General features: G+C 34.7%; 2 protein-coding genes across 2 annotated transcripts; both read right to left on the reverse strand.

The window, feature by feature from the left end:
* Positions 1 to 14,308: 14,308 nt before the first annotated feature.
* On the reverse strand, positions 14,309 to 15,235 carry LOC114284569 (uncharacterized). Its single transcript, XM_082876936.1, has one exon. The coding sequence runs from the start codon at positions 15,233 to 15,235 to the stop codon at positions 14,309 to 14,311; it is 927 nt and encodes a 308-aa protein (XP_082733062.1).
* A 2,336-nt stretch (positions 15,236 to 17,571) lies between these two features.
* LOC114274514 (zinc finger BED domain-containing protein RICESLEEPER 1-like) lies at positions 17,572 to 18,939 on the reverse strand. Its single transcript, XM_082876937.1, has 2 exons — positions 18,706 to 18,939; positions 17,572 to 18,579 (listed from the first exon to the last, which is right to left on the reverse strand). Exons 1-2 carry the CDS (start codon positions 18,937 to 18,939, stop codon positions 17,572 to 17,574), a joined length of 1,242 nt encoding a protein of 413 aa, XP_082733063.1.
* Between the last annotated feature and the right edge of the window lie 2,902 nt (positions 18,940 to 21,841).

A 21,841-nucleotide genomic window follows, 5' to 3' on the forward strand; every position in this document is an offset into this window, starting at 1 on the left:
TACCAACAATATACATATATCGAAACAATATACATATAACCACAAGCATTATTATCAGCATAATAAAACAACCATACCATTGCGGCAAGGGCCTCCCTCCCTTAATATGATCAATTTTTAAAAGGCATTCACTGAAAATAAATAAATAATAATAATGACTCTACACAACCGTTAATTTAGGCAACGATATAATCGTACGCATGTAAGCGGGACCAATTTTAAGAACACTTATTTTGCTTTCTTTTCATAAATCTTGATCTATTTTTTATTATTTTGATAAGGTAGACAGATATATCACACATTTAAAAAACACTTCATTCTATCAAGTATTTTTCTTATTGACCAGCTATGAAAAGCAATTATGGTCATCTTAAAAATTTTTTGGTCATCTTGAGCCTCGAGGATGTAGAGGGTTGTCAGTTTTGCTTTGGCATTTGGGCTGCATACAGTATGAGGTGATTGTTTGTACTTGACATTAGCTTATGTAGTGGGTTGACGTTAGCTTCTGTAATGGGGTGGTTTCCCTTTTAGTGCTTTGTATTCATAAAAGATGTGAGTCTAAGTATAGGGCTTGTAAAATGTTTACCTTCAATAAAGTTCACGTTTCTTTAATGGTAAATGAAAAACACTTAAAAACTTAAGAGATGAATATGATAGTGTAGATGAAACCAGAGAATATAGGTTTATCGTTGACTAAGGGAGTTTGAGGTGAAATTTGCACTGAAGAAGATGAAATCAGGTAAGATATTAGGATTAGATTGTTCCCTATTGAGGCTTGGAAATGTTTAGATAAGGAGGAGTTTGTCTTGATTGAAAAAATTCTTTAATAAGATTCTAATGAGTAGAAAAATGTTTGATGAGTGGAGAAAAAGTATTTTAGTACTTTATTTATAAAAATAATGGAGATACTCAAAATTGCAACAACTATATTTACTGATTGATACAATGAAATTGAGGAAGAGAGTGATTGAGCATAGCTTAATAATGTCAGGAAATTATTTTGGATTTATGTCAGATAGATCAATTATGGAAGTGATATATTTACTAAGAAGATTAATAGAAAATTACTAATAGAAAATGAGGGATGAGGGATCTGCATATTATTTTTATAGATTTAACAAAAGCTTATGATGGGGTGCCTCGATATATTATATAGTGTAGTGGGTGTTAGAGAAAATGTGTGAGATCAAAGGATATATTGATGTGATAAAAGACATGTATGATGGGGTTGTGTGTGACTACAATTAGATCATTTGCAAGAGAAACTAGTGAATTCCAATCACCGTATGGTTGCATCAAGGGTCAACTTGGACTACAATCAGTGTTGATTTGATTTTTGTAAATTAACTTACTTTTATTTTGATGTTGGTTATTTGAATTTGTTCAGGCGGACAGTTGGTGAAAGGAAGTTGTGGGAGTGAAGAGACAATTTAAATTTTCCTATAAGTCACATTTATATCATAAGTGACATTTTCCTATAAAAATCAACCCTCCCATTTTTTGTCAATTTATATTTTTCAGGGTTGAAGGAACTGTAGAGGTGAAACATTATTTTGTCAGCTGTATATTTGTGTCTCCATTTGTTTATTAGTGTTTATTTTCTCATTTTTTCTCACTTATTTTTATTCGTATAAAACAACAGCTGAGATTTCATCTCTACGTGGAGTTTTTATGTACTTCCTATGTGTAGACTCTTATCTGTTCTGCGTGAAGGTTCTTTGTTGTTATAGTGACCCCGGTTGTCCCTTTACTGTTCTATTGTATTCCGGACTCGGTTCCGTGAAGTTAGTAGTTGTATCTATCTTGTTGTCGTCCTTTAATTCCGCTTAATTGAGTTTTAGGACATTTTGGGCAGGGTTTTACAGGTTGGTTAGGCCTTGGTTTCAATTCCTTGTTGCCCAGTTTTTAGGCGATCCGCTCGAGCGGGTCTTCTGGCACTCGAGCGGGGATTGTACACCCCCAGTATTTCGTGTCCCTGCAAAACTTCTGCAGGTGTGATTTTTACGGTCGAACGGGTTTATTTACGCTCGAGTGGGTTTTCTGGCGCTCGAGCGGGTAGCACCTTCTAGGTATAAGTTCTGGGAGGGGGGAATCTACGCTCGAGCGGACTGGTTTTCGCGCTCGAGCGGATGTACTTTATTCTTGTGTCTTGGAGCTCGAGCAGGCCTTCTTGTGCTCGAGCGTACCTAGTTTTTTGTTCTTGACGCTTGAGCAGGAATGTCGTATATCAGTTGGCAGCTGGACTTTTTAAAATCACTTTTTACAATCTCTCTCTCTCTCTTACTTTCTAAAAAGCCATTTGAGATCTTCTCTCTCTAAAACCACAACTTCCCTCTAAGTATTGATCTAGCTAGGGTGTTTTTCTCACCTTTGGTCTTCACAAAAGTTGGGTTGATCGTCGAGGGCTTCACCTTGATCCGAAAATTTTGAGTTTTGGAGCACGTTGAGTTTCATCATCTTCTTCCCTTGAGCTCCGAAATTGAGGTAGGGATTCCTACTCACTCTTATGGTCTTTGACATAGATTTTTAGTTGTTTTGATAAAATGTTGAAGTTGGGAAATTTTGGGACTTAGGGTTTCAAAATGTTGAAAGAGGGCTTTGTTATTTTGATTTCAAGAATGTGTATTTTGAGTGTCAAAATAATGATATTGTCGTTGGTTGTTGAAATGTAGGCCATTGGGTCAATGTTGGGAAATTGGGTAGAAAACCCTAAGTGGTTGTGTAAATTAATTAGTATAATTAATTTGGAAAAATTGTGGATTTGGGGAATTGAGTTGGAAATAATGAAATTGGCTCATTATATAGTAGAATAGTGGAGTTGGATTTGTAAATCGCTCACTTTTGAAAACATTGATATTTTATATGTTGGAGTTTTTATTATCTGTTTAGAAATAATTGCTTGGGATACCGGTGGAGGGCAGTTTGATTGTTGTAGACAATGCATGATGATTAGGCAAACTAAAACTAATCAATTGGATATGTCATAGAGTATGACGGTTGATAGAATGCATTAATGTTTTGTATTGATTGATTGTGTATATGACCTTTGTGTGTACACGTTGTGTGTGTGGGAGGAGATAGGGGATGTACTCCATGGTTTAGGGAAAGATAGGGGATGGACCTCTAAACCGGATGTTGTTTGGGAGGAGATAGGGGATGGACTCCACTGATACAGCTCATATGCTTGTCAGATAATGTGTTGATACAGCTCATATGCTTATCTTTGGAAGTGTTGATACAGCTCATATGCTTATCATTGGAAGTGTTGATATAGCTAATATGCATATCTGTTGAAATGTATATACGACTTGTATACTTATCTGTTGAGATGTTGATACAACTAGTATGTTTATCTATTAAAAAAAATGGGGAATGTTTAATATGAGTCACTGTCTCATATAAGTGGTTGGCCAGGTTCTGAACCGTTGATGTAGATTGTGAAATTGATAAGAAATGGAAATTGAAATGAAACTTGAATATAGTGGTCATGAAATGGAAATGGGTTAAGAATTGGTTTATGGAAATCGAACATTTATCAATTGCTAATGTCTTAGTCTTTGTTCATACTGTGTTTAGCATATCTCTACTGGGCGTTGGCTCACCCTATATGGGACATTATTTTCAGGTACAGGTAGTATGCCACCTCCACGAACATAGCTTGGATGATGATGAGAGTTGAAGACTCTTTTTTGTTTATTTTGTTTGTATTACATGTATATCAAGCCAAGGGCTTATTTGTATAGAGTTAGTACTCTTCTTTTGTGTAACCAGGTGTTGACTTGGAAAGCTGTAAGCCCATGGGGCATTTGCTTTTGTTGTTAAAATGTAATACAGTTGTAAGGATTACTCTGATGAATAGAAATTGTTGTTTTTCTTTATATCAATGCATGTCTAAAGTGATGGGTTTTGTGTATTATTTTGAGGGCGTTACAACTTGGTATCAGAGCGTACCGGGTTCGAATACTTGGGGTACGTGGGAAGTGATTAGTATCACAATGGGTTTGTCTCGCTTGATAGAGACTTAGGAGTAGTGTCATATGTTATGTGTTTATTTGATAACATGTTTATGTGACTACATGGGTATGGGATTTAGTTACTAGGATGTTGATTGGATCCTTGGGTTTCTGTGAGTCTTGTTGGAAAAGCACTTGATCAATGCCGTTTCTGACCGGAACTCTAGTAACACCTCGGGACTATCATTATCCGGAAATGAAATTCGTAATTGCTTATGTGATTATGTGCTTACGTGGAGTGAATTACAATTGTCCATGCATTAGGACGTGAGTGTTATAGCTTCGGCACATTTATGAATGTGCTAATGGTCTTGGTTACCTTTATTAGGATGTTAGGACGAGGACGTGGTAGACGGGCAGACGTGGGAGGCAGGAGATGCCTTTACCGGATGACATTCCGGCACAGCAGGAGGGGGTTGGCCAGGCCAATGTGGTTGAGGCAGTGATGGGTTTTGTGTATTATTTTGGGGGCGTTACAGTTGTCATTGCTCTCTTGTCTTAATTAAAAAAAATATCAGAACAACTATACTTCTTGTCTTAATTCTTTGTTGTCATAGGTTTATTTTTTTTCTCATTCTTTTTAAGGTTGGATATGCTTTGTTCATATGATCCTTTTTGGAATTCATACACATGTATATATGTCCTATACAAAAATGTTTATTGAATTAGTGGCGAAAAATAAATTTTGAATCACATTGCAGCAATAACTTCAGATTTTGAATAAGTCTAAGAATACAAAAATGGTTATAGAACTGTACATAAAATGTATATAGATGGATAAAATTTTGAAAAATAGTAACAAACTCTATAAAATTTTATGCGTATATATGTATTTTTATTCAATTTCATGATCAATTTTGTTTGTTTATAACAAAATAACAAGATTTTTAGCTAGTGACCCATTTTGATTTACAAGATCTATAAAGGGACAATTCCAAAGATTACAGTCATGGCAAAATTTAGAGGAAAATCAGATATATACATGCGTATTATTAAGTATTTAAAGAAGTGTGTTTTAAGTATTATTGAGTCATATCAGACTGACAATCTCCCTTCCCCTCTCCAACTTTTCCATTTTTCTCATGTGCTGCTGTTTGTAAATTTGATTGCATCTTCTACTGGAAAAGTGAAAATTCAATAGTACACACTCCTTCGTAGACGACACAATAGTTATATGCTTTTCATGAGAAGTTGTCCCGAGTATTTATTTTGATAACCTATGTTGTTTTGATTGTAAAATTTATTAAGAATATTATTTATTTCAAAAATTAAATTAATTAGATATTTATAATCTTATGATTAGGTCCTAATTATTTTTAAAATTTTATAAAAGTTATAGTAATCATTAATTTTTATAAAAAAAAAATGTGTTTTGGTTATAGGGTTACAGATATTCAATCAACTTAATTTTTTGTATGAATAATTTACTAGACGAATCCTAAAATATGAATAGTTTAGATTATCAAAAAATACTCGAGATGGCTCCCATAAAGAGCACAATAGTATTTCTGTTTCCCATTTGTAGAGGGTGTACAACATATGCCCTTTGTTATGATTTATAATTTTTGTAGTATTTAATTATTATTTATTGAAGGTCATTTATGATTGACTATGATTTAGTTACACATAGAATTGTTTAGAAAAATATGTTAAAAGTTGATTTTTTAAATTTTTTTTTTACTTTTTTTTTTGAAAAAAAAAACGTATAAAAAATAAAGAAATAATGTAATCTAAAAAAATTAAAATTCAAAAAACTGGCTTTTAGCCTGGTTCTCAAGACAGGCCATTTTATGGTGTTAATTTTGAATAGTTGTGATGTTAATTATAGTATTATTTTGATTATAATCCTAAACTACTTTTGATATACCTTATGTGCTATTTTGTTAAAATTTTATTTATTTATTTTTTATAATTATGACTTCCATAAAATTGAGTTACAAAATTTATAATAATCAACTCTATAAATATCATAATTTATGTATGTGCACACCTTATCTACTAGAAAAATTCTATAATACCGATCTAATATATATTAAATTTTAGTAGGATACAAATTTTATTACATCAACAAATTAGCAAATTTAACACCATACAACATTTTCAAATGAAGCTTCACGTCTACGGCTTAGGGCGTATTTGAGAATTAATTATTTTAGTTATTTTTTTATAGGAAATTTATGTATGGATCTTAGGTGGATTTATTATTCAATTTTTTATTGGAAATTTATGTATAGATCTTAGATAGATTTATTATCCAATAAGTTCTATGATAATTAGCAATATTTTTCATTAGACACTACTAAAAAATGTCACTAAATGTAAATTTTCAGTGACAGCTTGTAATTTTTGTCACAAAAAAGTCACTGATTATAAAATTTAGCAATAGTTTTTAAAAGATCATCACAAAAATGTCACTAATGTCACTAATTGTAAATTATTAACTATTATAAATACTGGACATATTTATGATCTTATTAAGAATAATACTCAATAATACTTTATTCTATCAAGTATTTTTCTTATTCAGTGAGACTAGACAAAATTGGACAAATCATACAAACATCTTAAATCATAGTGTAAGTTTTGTAGATAATTAAATACTTGTTCCATTGAGTTGAAAGAACTCGATTGATTTGGACAATATAAAATAGAGGTTTCAAACATTATTATTAATTTTTTAAAACTGGTGATCCAATTCTTCAGATTTATGGACAATTACAGATAAGTTAATTTGATTTGCTCAAACTTGTGCCATTAGGGACCTTAATGACAAAGTTATTTCAAATGTGAACTAGTAACCCTCGTCCACTTTTTAGAGGTCATACAAGCTTTGTTATGAAATTAAAATAAAAAAAAACTCATTTTGGCTCGTTCTGAAAAGTAAGAAAAAAATTTAATTTTTTTACTATTTTTTTTTTTCTTGAACATACAAAAACAAAATAATAATTACAGAGATAATTTATAATGGCAAAAAATTAGAGAGAAAATTTAAGTTGGTGGTTAAATCTATGTAGTAAATTTTGGATAGTTATCCATGTGTATCTATCGGGGGATCCGTACCAATTATTTGGTATTATGAAACACAGGCTTACCCATCAAAGTACCATTTTTTTTTTTTTTGTCCTTCTTATCTACAAAATTGCTATGGACTATTAATTATAATATTTTAAGACTCTTTTCATGCATATATTATAACTAGTGTAATAATGACTTCTAATTATATAAATCAAAATAAAAATTATTAAAACATAATGTTCAGATTTTTCTTTTCAATGGTGGTGGACAGTCAAAAAGTGGAAGTGGCGATAAGTCACTTCGTTCAATACCCATTTCAAAAAAATTTTCAAATTTTCTTAAGTTTTGTGAGGAAATTTTAATTTCTATTATAATGCTATTATATGTATTACAAATTCAGCTCATTAAATTTTTTAAAATTTTTATGACAAGATTATAAAATTAAATGTTAGTATTTTATGATAAAATGTCTTCAAATTATTCTAATATCAAAGTTAATATTTTTTATAAAAATTATTAATTTTATTGAATGTATATTAAAAATAATACATGATATAGCGGTTTGGTTTGATTTTTTAAATTATTTTTTGATTTTTTTGAAAAAAATATAAATAAATTTGACAAAAATAAATTGTTTGGTTTGATTTTCCAAATGGTTGTGGAAGAATGTGGCACCTCCCAAAATTAAATTTTTTTGGTTGGTTAGCTTGGAGGGGCAGAGTGGAATCCGATCTTACATACAATTTACAAGTGATTATGTGCTTATATGCAGACACCTACAATAAGCTATGTCCTAAAGTATGGATTTAGATAGTTAGCAACTAAGTGGAAACCTGTAGCTAAACCCAAATGAAAATGAATCCTAAGAATTTTTAATCATATTCTGGGTGCCTGACCCCAAATACAGTGAAATAAACCAAATGAAACTAAACCAAAATATTTTTATTTGAATAAAATAGAGTCAAAATTAAATATTTTGAGAGAATATGATCTTTTCATTTATTATTTTGAAGTCAATAAAAATATTTTTTTTGATAAAATAGAGTCAAAATTAAATATTTGAGAGAACATAATATGAATTTCAATGAGGAAAAATTCCAATTCATGAGTAACATAATATGAATTATTGGTTTATGAGTAACATAACTAAGAGTTTGTTTGATTTTTTTTAATGAGGAAAAATTATTAGGTACTCTTGGAAAGTCATGCGTTTATGTTTTTCACTAATCATCCATTGCCTTTAAGTCAAAATTGATTTACTGACCTCTTAATTTATAAATAATATGACTAAAAACTTGTTTGATATTATTTTTTTAGTGATTTTTTTGACTTTTTTATAAGTTAAAAAAGTTAATATGAAATTGGGTTTCTTTTCAAATTTTTTTTATCAATTTTTATTTTTTAAAAAGCTATTTTCACAAAATATGGTAATGTTTTTTGGGTGAATACAAAATAAGGTAATATTCCTTACAGTGTACCATAATATCTATACAAGTGATTGGACTTACAGATTTTCGTAGGTCAATATTATTTGGGTGAGTGGCAAATCGAAAATGAAATTTACCTACTTAGTTCTAGATTATGCCAACCAATTGATGTAGAAACTGAATAAAAAATTGAATATACAACCATAAAGTCAATAATTCATGCTATGTATATTGGTAATTATGTTTAACAAATAAAGAATACTCTAACTGTATATATGATTAAAGCAAATTGACTTTAACACATCAATTTCATATATAACATATACAAAATGAAAAACATTATACAAATTAATAAATTTTATAAATTATTCTTAATAATTGATATATCATGTACTAATAAAATTTTTAAAATTAAACCATGAATTATTTTAATGATGTAATAGGTGTTATACTGGTAGTTAATTTTTTTTTTATAATAAAAATTTATTAATATATATATAACATTATCAATTTAAAATAGGGATAATTGGTGAAAAGTTCACACTCATGGGGTCATATGTTATTTGATTCATGAAAAAATCCAAATTCCAATTCAAACAAACTCTTAGTTATGTTACTCATAAATATCTCAATTCATGAATTTCATAATATGACTTTGAATTCTCAATTCTCAATTATATGAATTTCATAATATGACATTAACAATTATCAATTATATGAATTTCAATTTTTTTAATTTTATTCTTAATTTAAAAAAATTACTTTTAAAACCCTAATTTCCTTTTAATTCCTCTTAACAAGCAAAAACTAAAATTTCCAATTCAACAAATATAGGTTGATTTATTCACAATTCAAAATTCCAAACCCTAATTTCAAAAAATATAAACATTTTGATTTACAAGCATAATTAGACATTTCAAATCATTCAAAATTCCAAAATTCCAATTCAACAAATATAAACACTGATAAAACCAAAATTCCAATTTCAAAATATAAACATAATTTCCAATTCAACAAATATAGACATTTCAAATTATTCACAAGCATAATTTCTGATTTCTAATTCAGAAGCAAAATTCCAAACCCTAACATTTTCACAACACTGATAAAACCCTAACACATTACAACCCTAACACATTTAATAATTGACATTTAAAACCCTAGCATTCACATTTTCACAAACGCACATTCACATTTTCAACCACGCATTCACATTTTCACAAACATAATAAATAAATACATAAAATTCAGAAAAAAAAAAAGACAGAGCTAGATACCATACCACACAGAGAGAGAGAGAGAGAGAGAGAGAGCAGAGAGCAGAGGGAGAGCGAGAGTGACAGTGAGAGTTGAGTAGAGTGAGACCGAGAGCGAGAGAGTGTGAGAGCAGAGGGAGATCGAGAGCGAGAGAGTGTGAGAGCAGGGGGAGATCGAGTCTAAGAGCAAAATCAGTGAATCCAAAGTGTAAAAAACGTGATTGGCTTGGGTGTCTTATATGTTGACCAACACTAAAAGCGTCATTCCAAAGAGTGTCTTAGTAAGTGCATAGTGAAACCGCTATTCCAAATAGCGTTTTCTTAAAAATAATGCAACGTGAAAACACCATTTCGAATAGCGTTTTCTAGGGATAAAGCGCCATTCTGAATAGCATTTTCAGCAGAAAAAAAAAATGTTACAATTAAAAGCGCCATTTCGAATGGCGTTTTCTTCAGAAAAAAATGTTATGTTAAAAGCGTGATTCGCAATGACGCTTTCTTAATTAAAAGCGTCTTTTGTAATAATGCTTTCGCTATTCACCACATTTTGAGCTCCAAATAGTGAAAGCGCGATTTGTAATAGCGCTTTAGCCTAGTTTGGGAATTCCGTCCAAACTAGGCCTAGTTTGGGAATTAAGCTACAAAATAGGCTTAATATGGGAAAAGCCTCTCTTTCATGTGCTTCAACACCTCAAAAAGAGTAGATAAAAACCCATATTAACATTTTGAGTTTGAAGTCCAAAACAAAAAGGCATATATAGAGAAACCCAAAGCTAGAATTCTTCAAACCCTTATATATGGTCTCTATCTCTTCCAATAGCTCCATTAACTTGATTCCCAATGCCATCCAGACAAAAATCTATCACGGATTGCTGATAGCTGTAATGTAACTATAGCCAAAAGATTTACCTGTAATATCAAGGATGTCTATTAGCAAAAAAGGATACAATTAAAAAAAAAAAATTCTTCTAATCACATAAGCCTCATTTGATTCAACAGACAGCTGATTTAGCTTATAAAATTTGAAACCGTAAGTTCAAGCAATCGTCCATCAAAAAGGTTTGGTATTTGGTTTTCCCTTTACAAGTTTTTAGTTTATTTGTTTTTTCATCTTAAAAAGGTAAAACTTTTTAAAAGCTCTTTTAGATACTTTCTTTTAAGCTACCTTTTTGTACGTTCTCCGTGTGGCTTATGTGTTTTTAGGACAAAGAAAATATATAGCAGAAGAAGGAGGAAAGGAACCATTACCAAAATGATTTTGAGAATGGCAAAAACAGAAAAAGACCAACTTTGTACCTATAAAAATTTTCAAGGCCATGGGTACCAGCTTCGTGTACACATCAAGGCATTCATCATGTCTGGCCCTGAGCCTGAGGAAATTATCCTCTCATCAGCTTCTCTTGGTTCAGTATAAAAGGCCTCGTATGAATTAGCAATAGATACAGGAATTGCCAAAAGATCACGAGCCATCCTCGATAGGGTAGGATACTTTTTTTTTTTTTTTTTTTTGATCGGCAAAGGGAAACTTTAATGATGAACACAAACGTAATACATCAATAAAGAGGAGCTTGGAGCTAAACGAAGCTCCAACCACCTCGTTGGTGAGAAACCAACGCAAAGACAAAAAACAAAATCAAAAAGAGCAACACCCAGCCAGAAAACAAAGCTACTCCCGACTACACAAAAACTAAACAAAACAAAACAGAGCTACATATACTGCTATCATCTCATGTTTTGCTTTCAGAGCTACACCCAGCACGTATACTGCTATCCTCACCCTACGTGAGCCCAGCAAAGACGAAACAGCAGGCAACACCAAGGAGAACCTATACACAGAAAATGATCTGCCTACACAGTTAGGCGCAACCTAATTTGGTATAAGTTTGAGACAAGATCGTGGACTGAATAATCAACCTTGAAGGACCACTTCACATACAGAGCAATCTGTAGTTTCATCCTCTCACATAGACCTGCAAAATCTGGAGCAACCCCCTTAAATATGCATTCGTTTCATAACTTCCAAACTGACCATAACACTAGTGCTGGAACAGCCTACCAAACTTTATCGACCCAAGACTTCGCTTTACCCCTAGACCACCATTGGAGCAGACCCTCAACAGAACTAGGGATGACCCAATACTGATCCCACCAGCTAGCCATGGCTGCCTAACACTTCCAAACTAGAGGGCAAAACATCAACACATGCTCCAACGTCTCCTCCACAAATTGACAAAACACGCATTGGATCACTGCATTGGGAGGTAGAACCCCAATCCTTTGTAGGAAGGAAGAAGTCTTAATTCGACCTCTCCAAGCAAGCCAGTAGAGAAACTGCATCTTTGGAGGTGCCAGGCTTGCCCACACCCCAGCTGGCACTCTTATTTCAGGACCTTTATTTGCAACCCACCAACTCCACACCGATGATGTAAAGAACTTACCAGACCTTGATGCAAGCCAAGACCAAGAGTCTTCAGATTCCACACTGAGTTCAGGAGATGAGTCCAGTAATGCAAACAGCCTCTGCAGCTCCTCTTCCTCCCATGCCAGCAAACTCCTTCTGAAATGGAGCTGCCATACCCTGAGGCTCTTTTTGGCACTAATTTGCTGTAAGGTTTCTTCTTTCTCAGTGGATAGACTGAATAGTCTGGGAAACTCCTCATTCAAACTTCTACCATTGAGCCAAGCATTTGACCAAAACTAGATCCTCCTCTCGTTTCCCACTGATACCTTAAAGTGCTAGGAATAAAACTCACCCAAAGACTGGTTAATTGAATTGAGCTGCACTATATCCTTCCACACAGTAGACGCCCCATCTGTGTTGAACAAAGTTGGTACCCAACCCCCTTCGAAACGACCATACCTTGAGCATACAACTGATTTCCACAAGGCTTTATCCTCTGCACCAAATCTCCACCACCATTTTAACAACATACAATCATTCACCTCGCCCAAATCTCTCACACCCAAGCCCCCTTGATTTTTATTCTTAGTAACCTCAACCCAATTGACCAAGTGTACACACCTCCCAGCCTTAGCTCCACCCCACAAGAAATTGGATTGAATTTTTGCTAAAGCCTTAACAACCCCTTTAGGCATCTTGAAAATAGATAGAAAGTAAATAGGCAAATTAGATAGGACTGATTTAATTAAAGTCAAACGTCCAACAAAAGACAGAAGCTTTCTCTTCCAAAAAGACAACCTCTTACTCACCTTATCCGGTATAAGGTTCCAAGTGCTCTTCCTCTTAGGGTTGGCCCCTAGAGGCAGTCCTAAAAAGTTAAAAGGTAATTTCTTCGATTGGCAATTCAGTCTTTGAGCTAAACCCAAAATTTCATCTTCTTGGAAACCCACTCCGCATACCGCGCTCTTATGATAATTTATTTTTAACCCAGACATCACTTCAAAACACCTCAACACCCTTTTAATGTGTAGCACCTCCTCGTGATCACCTTCACAATACACTATAGTGTCATCTGCAAACTGGAGGTGAGAAATGCGTAAATCATTACATCCAACTGAGGCTCCTCTAAACAAGCCCTTCTCTACTGCCCTTCCTAATAAAAAGTTAAGAGCTTCTGCTGCAATTATAAACAAAAAAGGTGATAGGGGGTCACCCTGCCTTAGCCCCTTCTGAGGCTGGAATTCCTCTGTAGGTGAGCCATTAACCAACACTGAAACCCTGGCTGTAGAAACGCAACTCCATATCCAAACTAACCATTTCTTTCCAAAACCCAGATTATTCATCATCAACCACAGAAATTCCCAATTGAGTGAGTCATAAGCTTTTTCAAAGCCCAATTTTAGAATTATGCCTCTCTTTTTCGATCTTTTCCATGCATCTACAACTTCATTTGCTATTAGCACGCCATCTAAAATTTGCCTGCCACTCACAAAAGCAAACTGAACCTCATTGATCACAGAAGGCAACACTCTTCTAAGCCTCCTTAAAAGCACTTTTGATAAAATTTTATAGACCGAGTTCACCAAACTGATAGGTCTATAGCCCCCAGCCTATGGGATTATCCTTCTTAGGAATAAAAACTATGAAAGAGCTGTTAACCCCTCTAGATAGCTTACCAGTTTGGTGAAATTCATTCAACATACTAATGATCTCCCCTTTCAAAATTGACCAACACCTTTGAATGCAATTAAGGTTAAAACCATCTGGGCCTGGGGCTTTGTTCCCATCATAATCCTGCACTGCTTCCCATACCTTATCTTTTGAGAAAGCAGCTTCCAGAGTACCAACATCCGTAGAGCTAATAATAGCAAAAGGGCCAAGAAGTTTTGGCCTAAGCTTCCAATTCTCAGAGAACAACTGACTAAAATGCCTAACCACTTCTTGCTTCACCTGAACCGGATCCTCCACACTCCTACCCTCCACTATAACAGAGTCAAGCAAATTCTTCCTCTGCCTTCTGCTAGCCATGATATGAAAGTACCTAGTATTTTTATCACTAGAATGAGCCCACATCTGCCTAGACTTTTGATGCCATAGCTTTTCCTTACTTCTACCCAGCTGCCACACCTGGCTCCTTACTTCTCTTCTTCTCATCAGTTCCTCTTCCTCTAGAGATCTAGACTCTGCCTTCAAATCTCATTCATGAAGCTCCTCTTCTGCCTTCTTTAACTGAGTATCAATATTTCCAAACACAACCTTGTTCCACACCCTTAAGTGGCTCCTAAGCAAGTTCAATTTTCTCATTACTCTAAACCCTGCCCACCTTTGAACTTGAGCTTCCTCCCACGTCTTCTTCACTTCTGACATGAAGGATGGATAAGATAGCCAGGCATTGATAAATTTAAAAGGCTTTGGTCCCCAATCCCTGTCATCTTCCTTTATCAGAATGGGGCAGTGATCTGAGATTGACCTTGGGAGACCCCATTGCTTAAATGAAAATTTTTCCATCCACTTCACATCTAACAAAAATCCATCGATCCTACACCACCTATTCCCATCCATGGCATTACACCAAGTATACTGCCTGCCTAGTAGAGGCATATCAGTTAGTTCCAATTTTTCCACAAACTCATTGAAATCCTTCATCCCCCTATCTCTAGATAAGCATCCCTTCCTCTCACCCATAAATCTAATTTCATTGAAATCCCCTCCTACACACCACGAGTTTGGAAAATATTGATGAATACCCACTAGAGATTCCCATAACTGTCTCCTCCCAAGAACCTCATTAGGAGCATAGATATTTACAAGAGTACACTGAAAAGAAGAACTAGAGATACCTGATAAAATGATGAAATTTTTTCCACTGCAGCAGCTCTTAAGCTCGAAGATTTGTGGCTTCCATATACACAATAGACCTCCAGCACTTCCCACTAAATCCACCACCATAAATTCCATTTCTTCATAGAGCCAAATTAATTTCGCAAAATGATCCTCCATATTTCTTCTCTTAGTCTCCTGAAGAAAGAGCACATCAACATCTCTCTCCCTCACCAATCTCTTTATCTTTCTCCTCTTTTCTGGCCTTCCTAACCCTCTAACATTCCAAGATAAAATCTTCATTTAAACACACTATTGACACCCAATCCCCTCCGGACAGCCATCTAAGCTTCGGTTGCCCTACCTCCTCCTCTAATTCTGCTCAAATCCTTCTCTTCTAGCTCCATAATTCTGCCCACTACCTCTTCCTCTTTGCCTTGGTAGTCCATTCCCAGCTCGGTGCCTACTCTCACAGTTGCCACAGCCTCTTTAAACAGTTATTTCCTTCTGTTCGCTACTTGGCTTTGAAAAGTAGAAGTCATTAGGGAAGCTGCTGCTTCGACAGAAGCTCTGAGGATAGCTCCATATTGAAAGCCCAGTCGGCCAAATACACATTTACTTCGATCTATGCCTTTTTTCCATGACTTTTCTCGTCTATATGCTGCTCCTTCCCTTATAATGCTTCCAGCTGCAGTCCGATGGACCCTGTTTATCTGATTTATTTGATTTGTTTGGGCTTCATCTAGTCTACTTAAATACTGGGCCATGTTTTCACTAAGTTCCGATCCCAAATCCTGAAGCAATCCATTGGGCTCAGCCCCCTTCCGCACTCCCTCTATTAAAACTTCCAAGTTTATGCTGGGCCTTGCCTTTGCTGGCCCACTCAACTCCCTAAAGAGACCCGTGCTGCACCTAGCCTCCTCTCTAATTTGAACTCCACTCATGATTGCCTGGTGGGAGTTGACTACCTGCCCCGCCTCTCTCACCTTGGGACATGCACCTTTATAGTCATTCCCCATGCTCCTCTCTGCCTCAGCCACTGCATTTGCAAGCTTCCCATCATTATCCCTACCCTGCACCTCTAAGCTGTCTATCACTGTCTCCATAACCCTAGTAGCCGTCTCCAGTTCTTCACTCACCATCCCCTCCCTTCGCGCATATGCTACCTTTGCACTCTTGCAAGTTCCACCATTGCTAGACAACTGGTCTACCACTTCTTTGTCGTTGGAATGCAAGCAACCTTGATCTTTACCTCTGCTCTCAGAAGAACTTTGAAATAAACATTTGGGCAACTCTTCACAGACTCTAACTGGGATATGACTTCCTTTGTGCTGCAGAAAAATTGTTGTATTGATCCACTCCATGCATCTCGTAATCACTCTCACTTTAGTCTGTTGAAAAGTTATAGGATTATTGAAATCCGCTTCGTATTGAACAACCATCCCCGAATTACTACCTATGCTTCGAACTGTCGTGATGCTCCATAAATTAATAGGGTTGCCAAAATAATTTAACCAGACGCACCTTTCTTGCTCTATGAACTGGCCTTTGTCCCACTCATTGATTAATTCGCACCACTGCTTTCCCCAACCTTGCAACTCTCTCATGCCTTCCTGCATTTGCTTTTCAATGGGAAAATTTAATAGAACTAATTTGCCTCCCCCCTCTCTTGCAACTACATCCTTCATTCCTCTACTTCTCATTTCCTCTTTGAATTCCTCAAATGCTAAGAAACTACTCAACTGAACTACTAGACTTTCACTCCCCCACCCATTCCCTTCCTCAAAAGCTTTTAACACCACCCTATCCTTATCCCTGACTTCATCTCTTAGCAAAACCACTGCATAGGATTTCTGAACTCCCTTTCCTTTCCACTGCTTTGATTGCACCCACGGATTCTCTTCACGACCTTCATCTCCTCTGCTCAGCCCCCTAGGCTTTTGTAGCCTCGCTGACTGTGGCTTTTGATACTCAGCATACTTAACCCTCAGTGCCTTGTTGCCACACCACAAGCCATCTGCCTTCTGTATCACCACCCGTGCAGCCACCTCACAGTCGTATCTAATAAACCCAAACCTGGAGTTTGAAGTTTTCCTCCTCTTCCTAAGGATGAACACATCTTTGACTAGACCAAACTTTCGAAAAAGATTGAACAAGCCTGGAGGATCCATTGATTTAGGGATGTTGTCCATGAAAATTGTGATCAGGACTCCCTCTCTCGACTGTCCACTTTGATTACCCACTCTTCTCCTACGAATAACTAGTTTCTAGCCCCCCCGATCCATCTCCTGTATTTTTTTTTTTTGGTGATCAAGCCAAAATTGGCTCTATTAAATTGCAAGATATGTTTGTCTTCTTAAGGATTTAGCTGAAGTTGATTGTCTTACAAACAAAGGATTCAATACCTATAGGGTAGGATACTTTGAACTTGCATTTCTCCACCAACTCAATGCATTGAACTCATGGGTCCATGACATGACAGGTTCCTCCAAATACCAATCTAGTTCCGATTGTGGTTGGAGGCCTTGCGTAGATTGGATGAACTGAATGTAATCTGGCAGAAGTTTATAACGATCGTCCAAACCACGATGTTCTTCCTCAATATTTTTGTAAGAATCCTCCTCTATGTCCTCTTCTTCTTAAAACTCAGAAGATGAAGTTGAATCACTTGAAATGTTGTCTCTTTCAGGAAATTTGATGACATAGTTGTTGAAAAGGCTGCGAATGGCCTGTAAAACAGTTGTAACACCTGGGATTCCGTCACTATCATCAAATTGCGAAGAAGAAAACTCCAGATATTTCATCTTGAATCGAGGATCCATTACAATAGTGATCATCAATACCAAGTACATGTCCTTCCAATACTTATCAAATTTTTTCAGTATTTTCCTTGCGACAAGTTGAATGAAACGCTCGGTGCTTGTAGACTTCTGAATCAGTATTGCCTGAAGCTCCCGAAGATGATAAAGATAGACATTAGCAATTGGATATTTTGATTCAAATAATGCCACTGTTACCTCATAAATGCTATCCACAAGTTCACATATACTTCTAACCTTCTCACATTCTTCTGCAGAAGGTACTTTATAATTGTCCCGCACATCTTGTGAGGAAAACTCACCTCCAGACTCTAATTCCAAAGCATCCTTGTGCTGGGCACTAGTGAGGTACCAAAGTGGTAATGATTTTCCAAAGGAACATAGTTCACGAACATTGTCAATAATATTATTTATAGCTTTATACGCAACTTGCACCATTCGACTAACAATGTCACTGCAACAACGCACTTTGAATAGACGACCATTAAGTTGGAGTTCCCTCTTTCCTTGAATGTGATCCTTAATGATCTCACATGTTTCGCGATACAGATTGTCATTTAACATAGTAATTGTGGATATCTTTTCCTCGATCTCCCAATCTTTCAAAGACTTCAGTATGATTTTGTGAGGTAACTCACTGAACCCATCCCAAATTTGACTAAACCCAAGGATCCACTTCTTCAACTTCCAATTATCGTCAATGAAATAGGTAGTTAGACACAGATAATCTTGTGGATATTCATAGCGCTTCTCGTACCTCAATATGTCAACTGAGAGGCTAATCTGTCCATCCAAATTTCTCAGAACTTGTTTAACTTTTGCTTTCACCTCCTCAAAAGTTTCCAAGCAATAATGCCCAACACCATCAACACTAAGGCAAAATTTTGGATTGAGGTAGTTATAAATTTTTTTAACATAATAGAACTCTTCAACAGTCTATGGTGGCAATGCTACACAACATAAAAGCTTTGCAATGGCTTTATGGGCTTCTTGTTCTTTGAAAGCATTCTTATCATTAAATTGACTCATTTCAGTCTCCCTTAACCCTATTATGGTATTGCTGCCACCAAATTCATAATCCAAATCATTCCCACCAATGGAAAATTCACATCCATGGTCTCTTTCATAACCCCATGAACCATCAAACAAAGTGATTGAAACAGATATCACATCCAAGTTCCAAACCATAACTCAAATTTAAAATGGAAACAAAAGACACCCCTCCCACTTTTACCAAAAAAAAAGAAAAAGGAAACCCCACCCAAAAGAAGAGACATATGGGTATAGATGTCTATATGTATTATATATGATGTCAATGATAGTTGAATCAAAACATTTAGATTATACATACATGCATATTATATATGATGTGAATGATAGTTGAATCAAAACATTTAGACTATACATACATGCACATAAACCTGAACTCAGAGATTAGGGGAAACAAAAGACAATCCTACCATAACAAGAGACATAATGGGCATAGTTGCATATATGTATTATATATGATGCCAATGAGAGTTGAATCATAACATTGAGGCCATATATCTACATGCACATTACTTAAAGATTAAGGTAGTTTTTTTATATAGTTTGCTAGAATGATTTTGGACATGAATATAATGACTATTCATATACCCTTCAATGGAATGAACATTCTCAAAAAATTGTTGAATAGTAATTCCATTTTAAATGTTCTAATCGTTTCTTTCTACCAAGCCAAACATGAAGATAGATACCATTCCATTACATCCAACTCAAAAAAACAAATCAAGAGAATTTGTTAGATGGACAACATTTGATGTATATATACATGTATATAAAATCCAGATATACGTACATAATAGGCATACATGTTCATATCTATCCTATATGAAGCGAGGTCTTTATACATATATAAAAAAAATAAAAATAAAAATAAAAAATGAAAGTTGAATCACAACACAGTGATTAACTTCAATGTATATATCTTACGAGGGTAAATTACTACCGTTGATTTCATGATCAGAATCATCATCACCATTCATTTCAATGTTGTTAGTATCAACAACGTCCTGATCCTCTGGTATCACTAACAATAGACATCAAACAGTTAAAACCCATTCTCTCATCAAGTGAAAATATAAACATTAAATAAGCGATTCCAGTTTTAAAACCAAAACCCAAACCTAAACCCAAATCTCATCTCAAGGAAAACATAAAAACAAAAAAGAAAAAAACATTTGATTTGCATCAGGATGATAATATACTATAAACATGCATATTTACATGTATATGTACATATATATATACTTGCTGAAAAATAGAAGCAAACCTAGTTTCAAGGGGTTTGAGCTTGGAGTGAGAGAGAAAGAGAGAGAGAGAGAGAGAGAGAGATTTGTAGGGTTTTTGTTGTGGTTATAAGCCTTTGGAAGGAAGGAAGGAAGTGCAATGGACAGAGTCTAGTAGGAATGGGGACGAGACGTGGGAAGAGAGGTGGGATTAAAACCGTCCAAATGGCCGAAGTATTTGATCTGACGGCTCGTCATTCGCTTTGACGAAAACAAACATAGAGATTTGGTTAAAATCACCTTATAATAAAACTTTAAAAGTATACCACGTATTATTATCAAAATATTAAATTTTAAAATAATATAAGTTTTGATTTAAATATCAATTTTTAATAAAATTAATATTTTTAAAATTTTTTTATTAAGATCTATCAAATAAGATCTATGTTGATTATGAAATTTTTAGGAAAAAAAATTATACTGTCGAAATTAATATAAATAGTGACATGTTACTTTGGTAATATTATTCAAGAAAAAAAAAGATATTTTAATTTGTCCTCACTCAATTATGTGCCTCCTCCTTAAAAAGTTTATGAAACAAAATAAATTAGGTTGTCTTTTTCACCAAACAAGAGTCCACTAGAAAAATTTTGGCTAAATTTTCCAATACAAGGTAAATATATCTCATCATTGTTCAAAAAAAAAAAAAAAAAGGTAAATATATCTCATCAGTATTACTATTCAATTAATTCTTATCAAATTACATTGAATAATGCTATATGCATAAATTAACATATTAACAGATGATGTGACATATTTTAAAAATTTTGAGGTATCTAAATTCCTTTTTAGTCCTAACCGATTCAAATCCATAACTAAGTAATCAATTGTGTCAGCGAGTCAAGTCTTTGCCAGCCATATGTACTACAGGTCAAAAGCCATGCTCAACCGGTGGTAATAGGGTAGGAAACTAATCTGCAGCACAAACAACTAACTCTGATTTGGAGGATACCATAAACCTGGTCCAAGTCACCAAGCTCGAACAATTCATCACATCTTGCTTATATATAATGAGTACATCTTCCTAAAATTCCCCCCCCCCCCCACAACTTATGATTTTATACATGTCTTCAAGCATGTGTTCTTCCTTCGACTTCCTTCAACTCACATGTGATCCTAAAATATGATAAGTTTGGCCTTCCATAACATCATGTGTGATTCATGATACCATCTAGTATAGCTAATAGTTCTTGGTCATCATAACACAGACTTGAGATCAAATCCCACCTTCGTCAGAACCACATGAAAACTAAAACCATGATATATGGTTTGAGAATCACATACATTCATTTTCACATAAATCATAATTGAAGAATTTCTAACATATTATATATCAACCACGTCTTCATCTATATGCTCAAGTTATAGTTTCAGACAAACCTGATAAAGATGTGAATTAACCTCAGCACAAGTTTGATGTAAAGTTTCAAGAGGTGCACTACTAAGCTCAAATTGGCCTCTTGGTTCCAGTGATATGCTTTGGTCCCTGCATGATAGTAATGTGAAGTCTGTGAAGTTGCTCTCCAAAAATACACCAAAAGCAAAAAGGCAAAACTTGCTACAAGAATGAATTTTTTTTATTGCTTTTGAACCAAAAAAATAAAGCATCATCGTCCATAAAGAAGTAATACATGAACCAGAAAACGGTTAAAAACTTTCCAAGTATTTAGATAAGAATTTTTTATTTTTATTGGAAAAACAAGATAGAAGAGTCTCTACCTACTTGAGTTCAATAATGTTGTCACCCTCCGTTATTTTAT

The sequence above is a fragment of the Camellia sinensis genome, chromosome 6, assembly GCF_055761805.1.
Source record: "Camellia sinensis isolate YWXY chromosome 6, ASM5576180v1, whole genome shotgun sequence".
Taxonomy (NCBI): domain Eukaryota; kingdom Viridiplantae; phylum Streptophyta; class Magnoliopsida; order Ericales; family Theaceae; genus Camellia; species Camellia sinensis.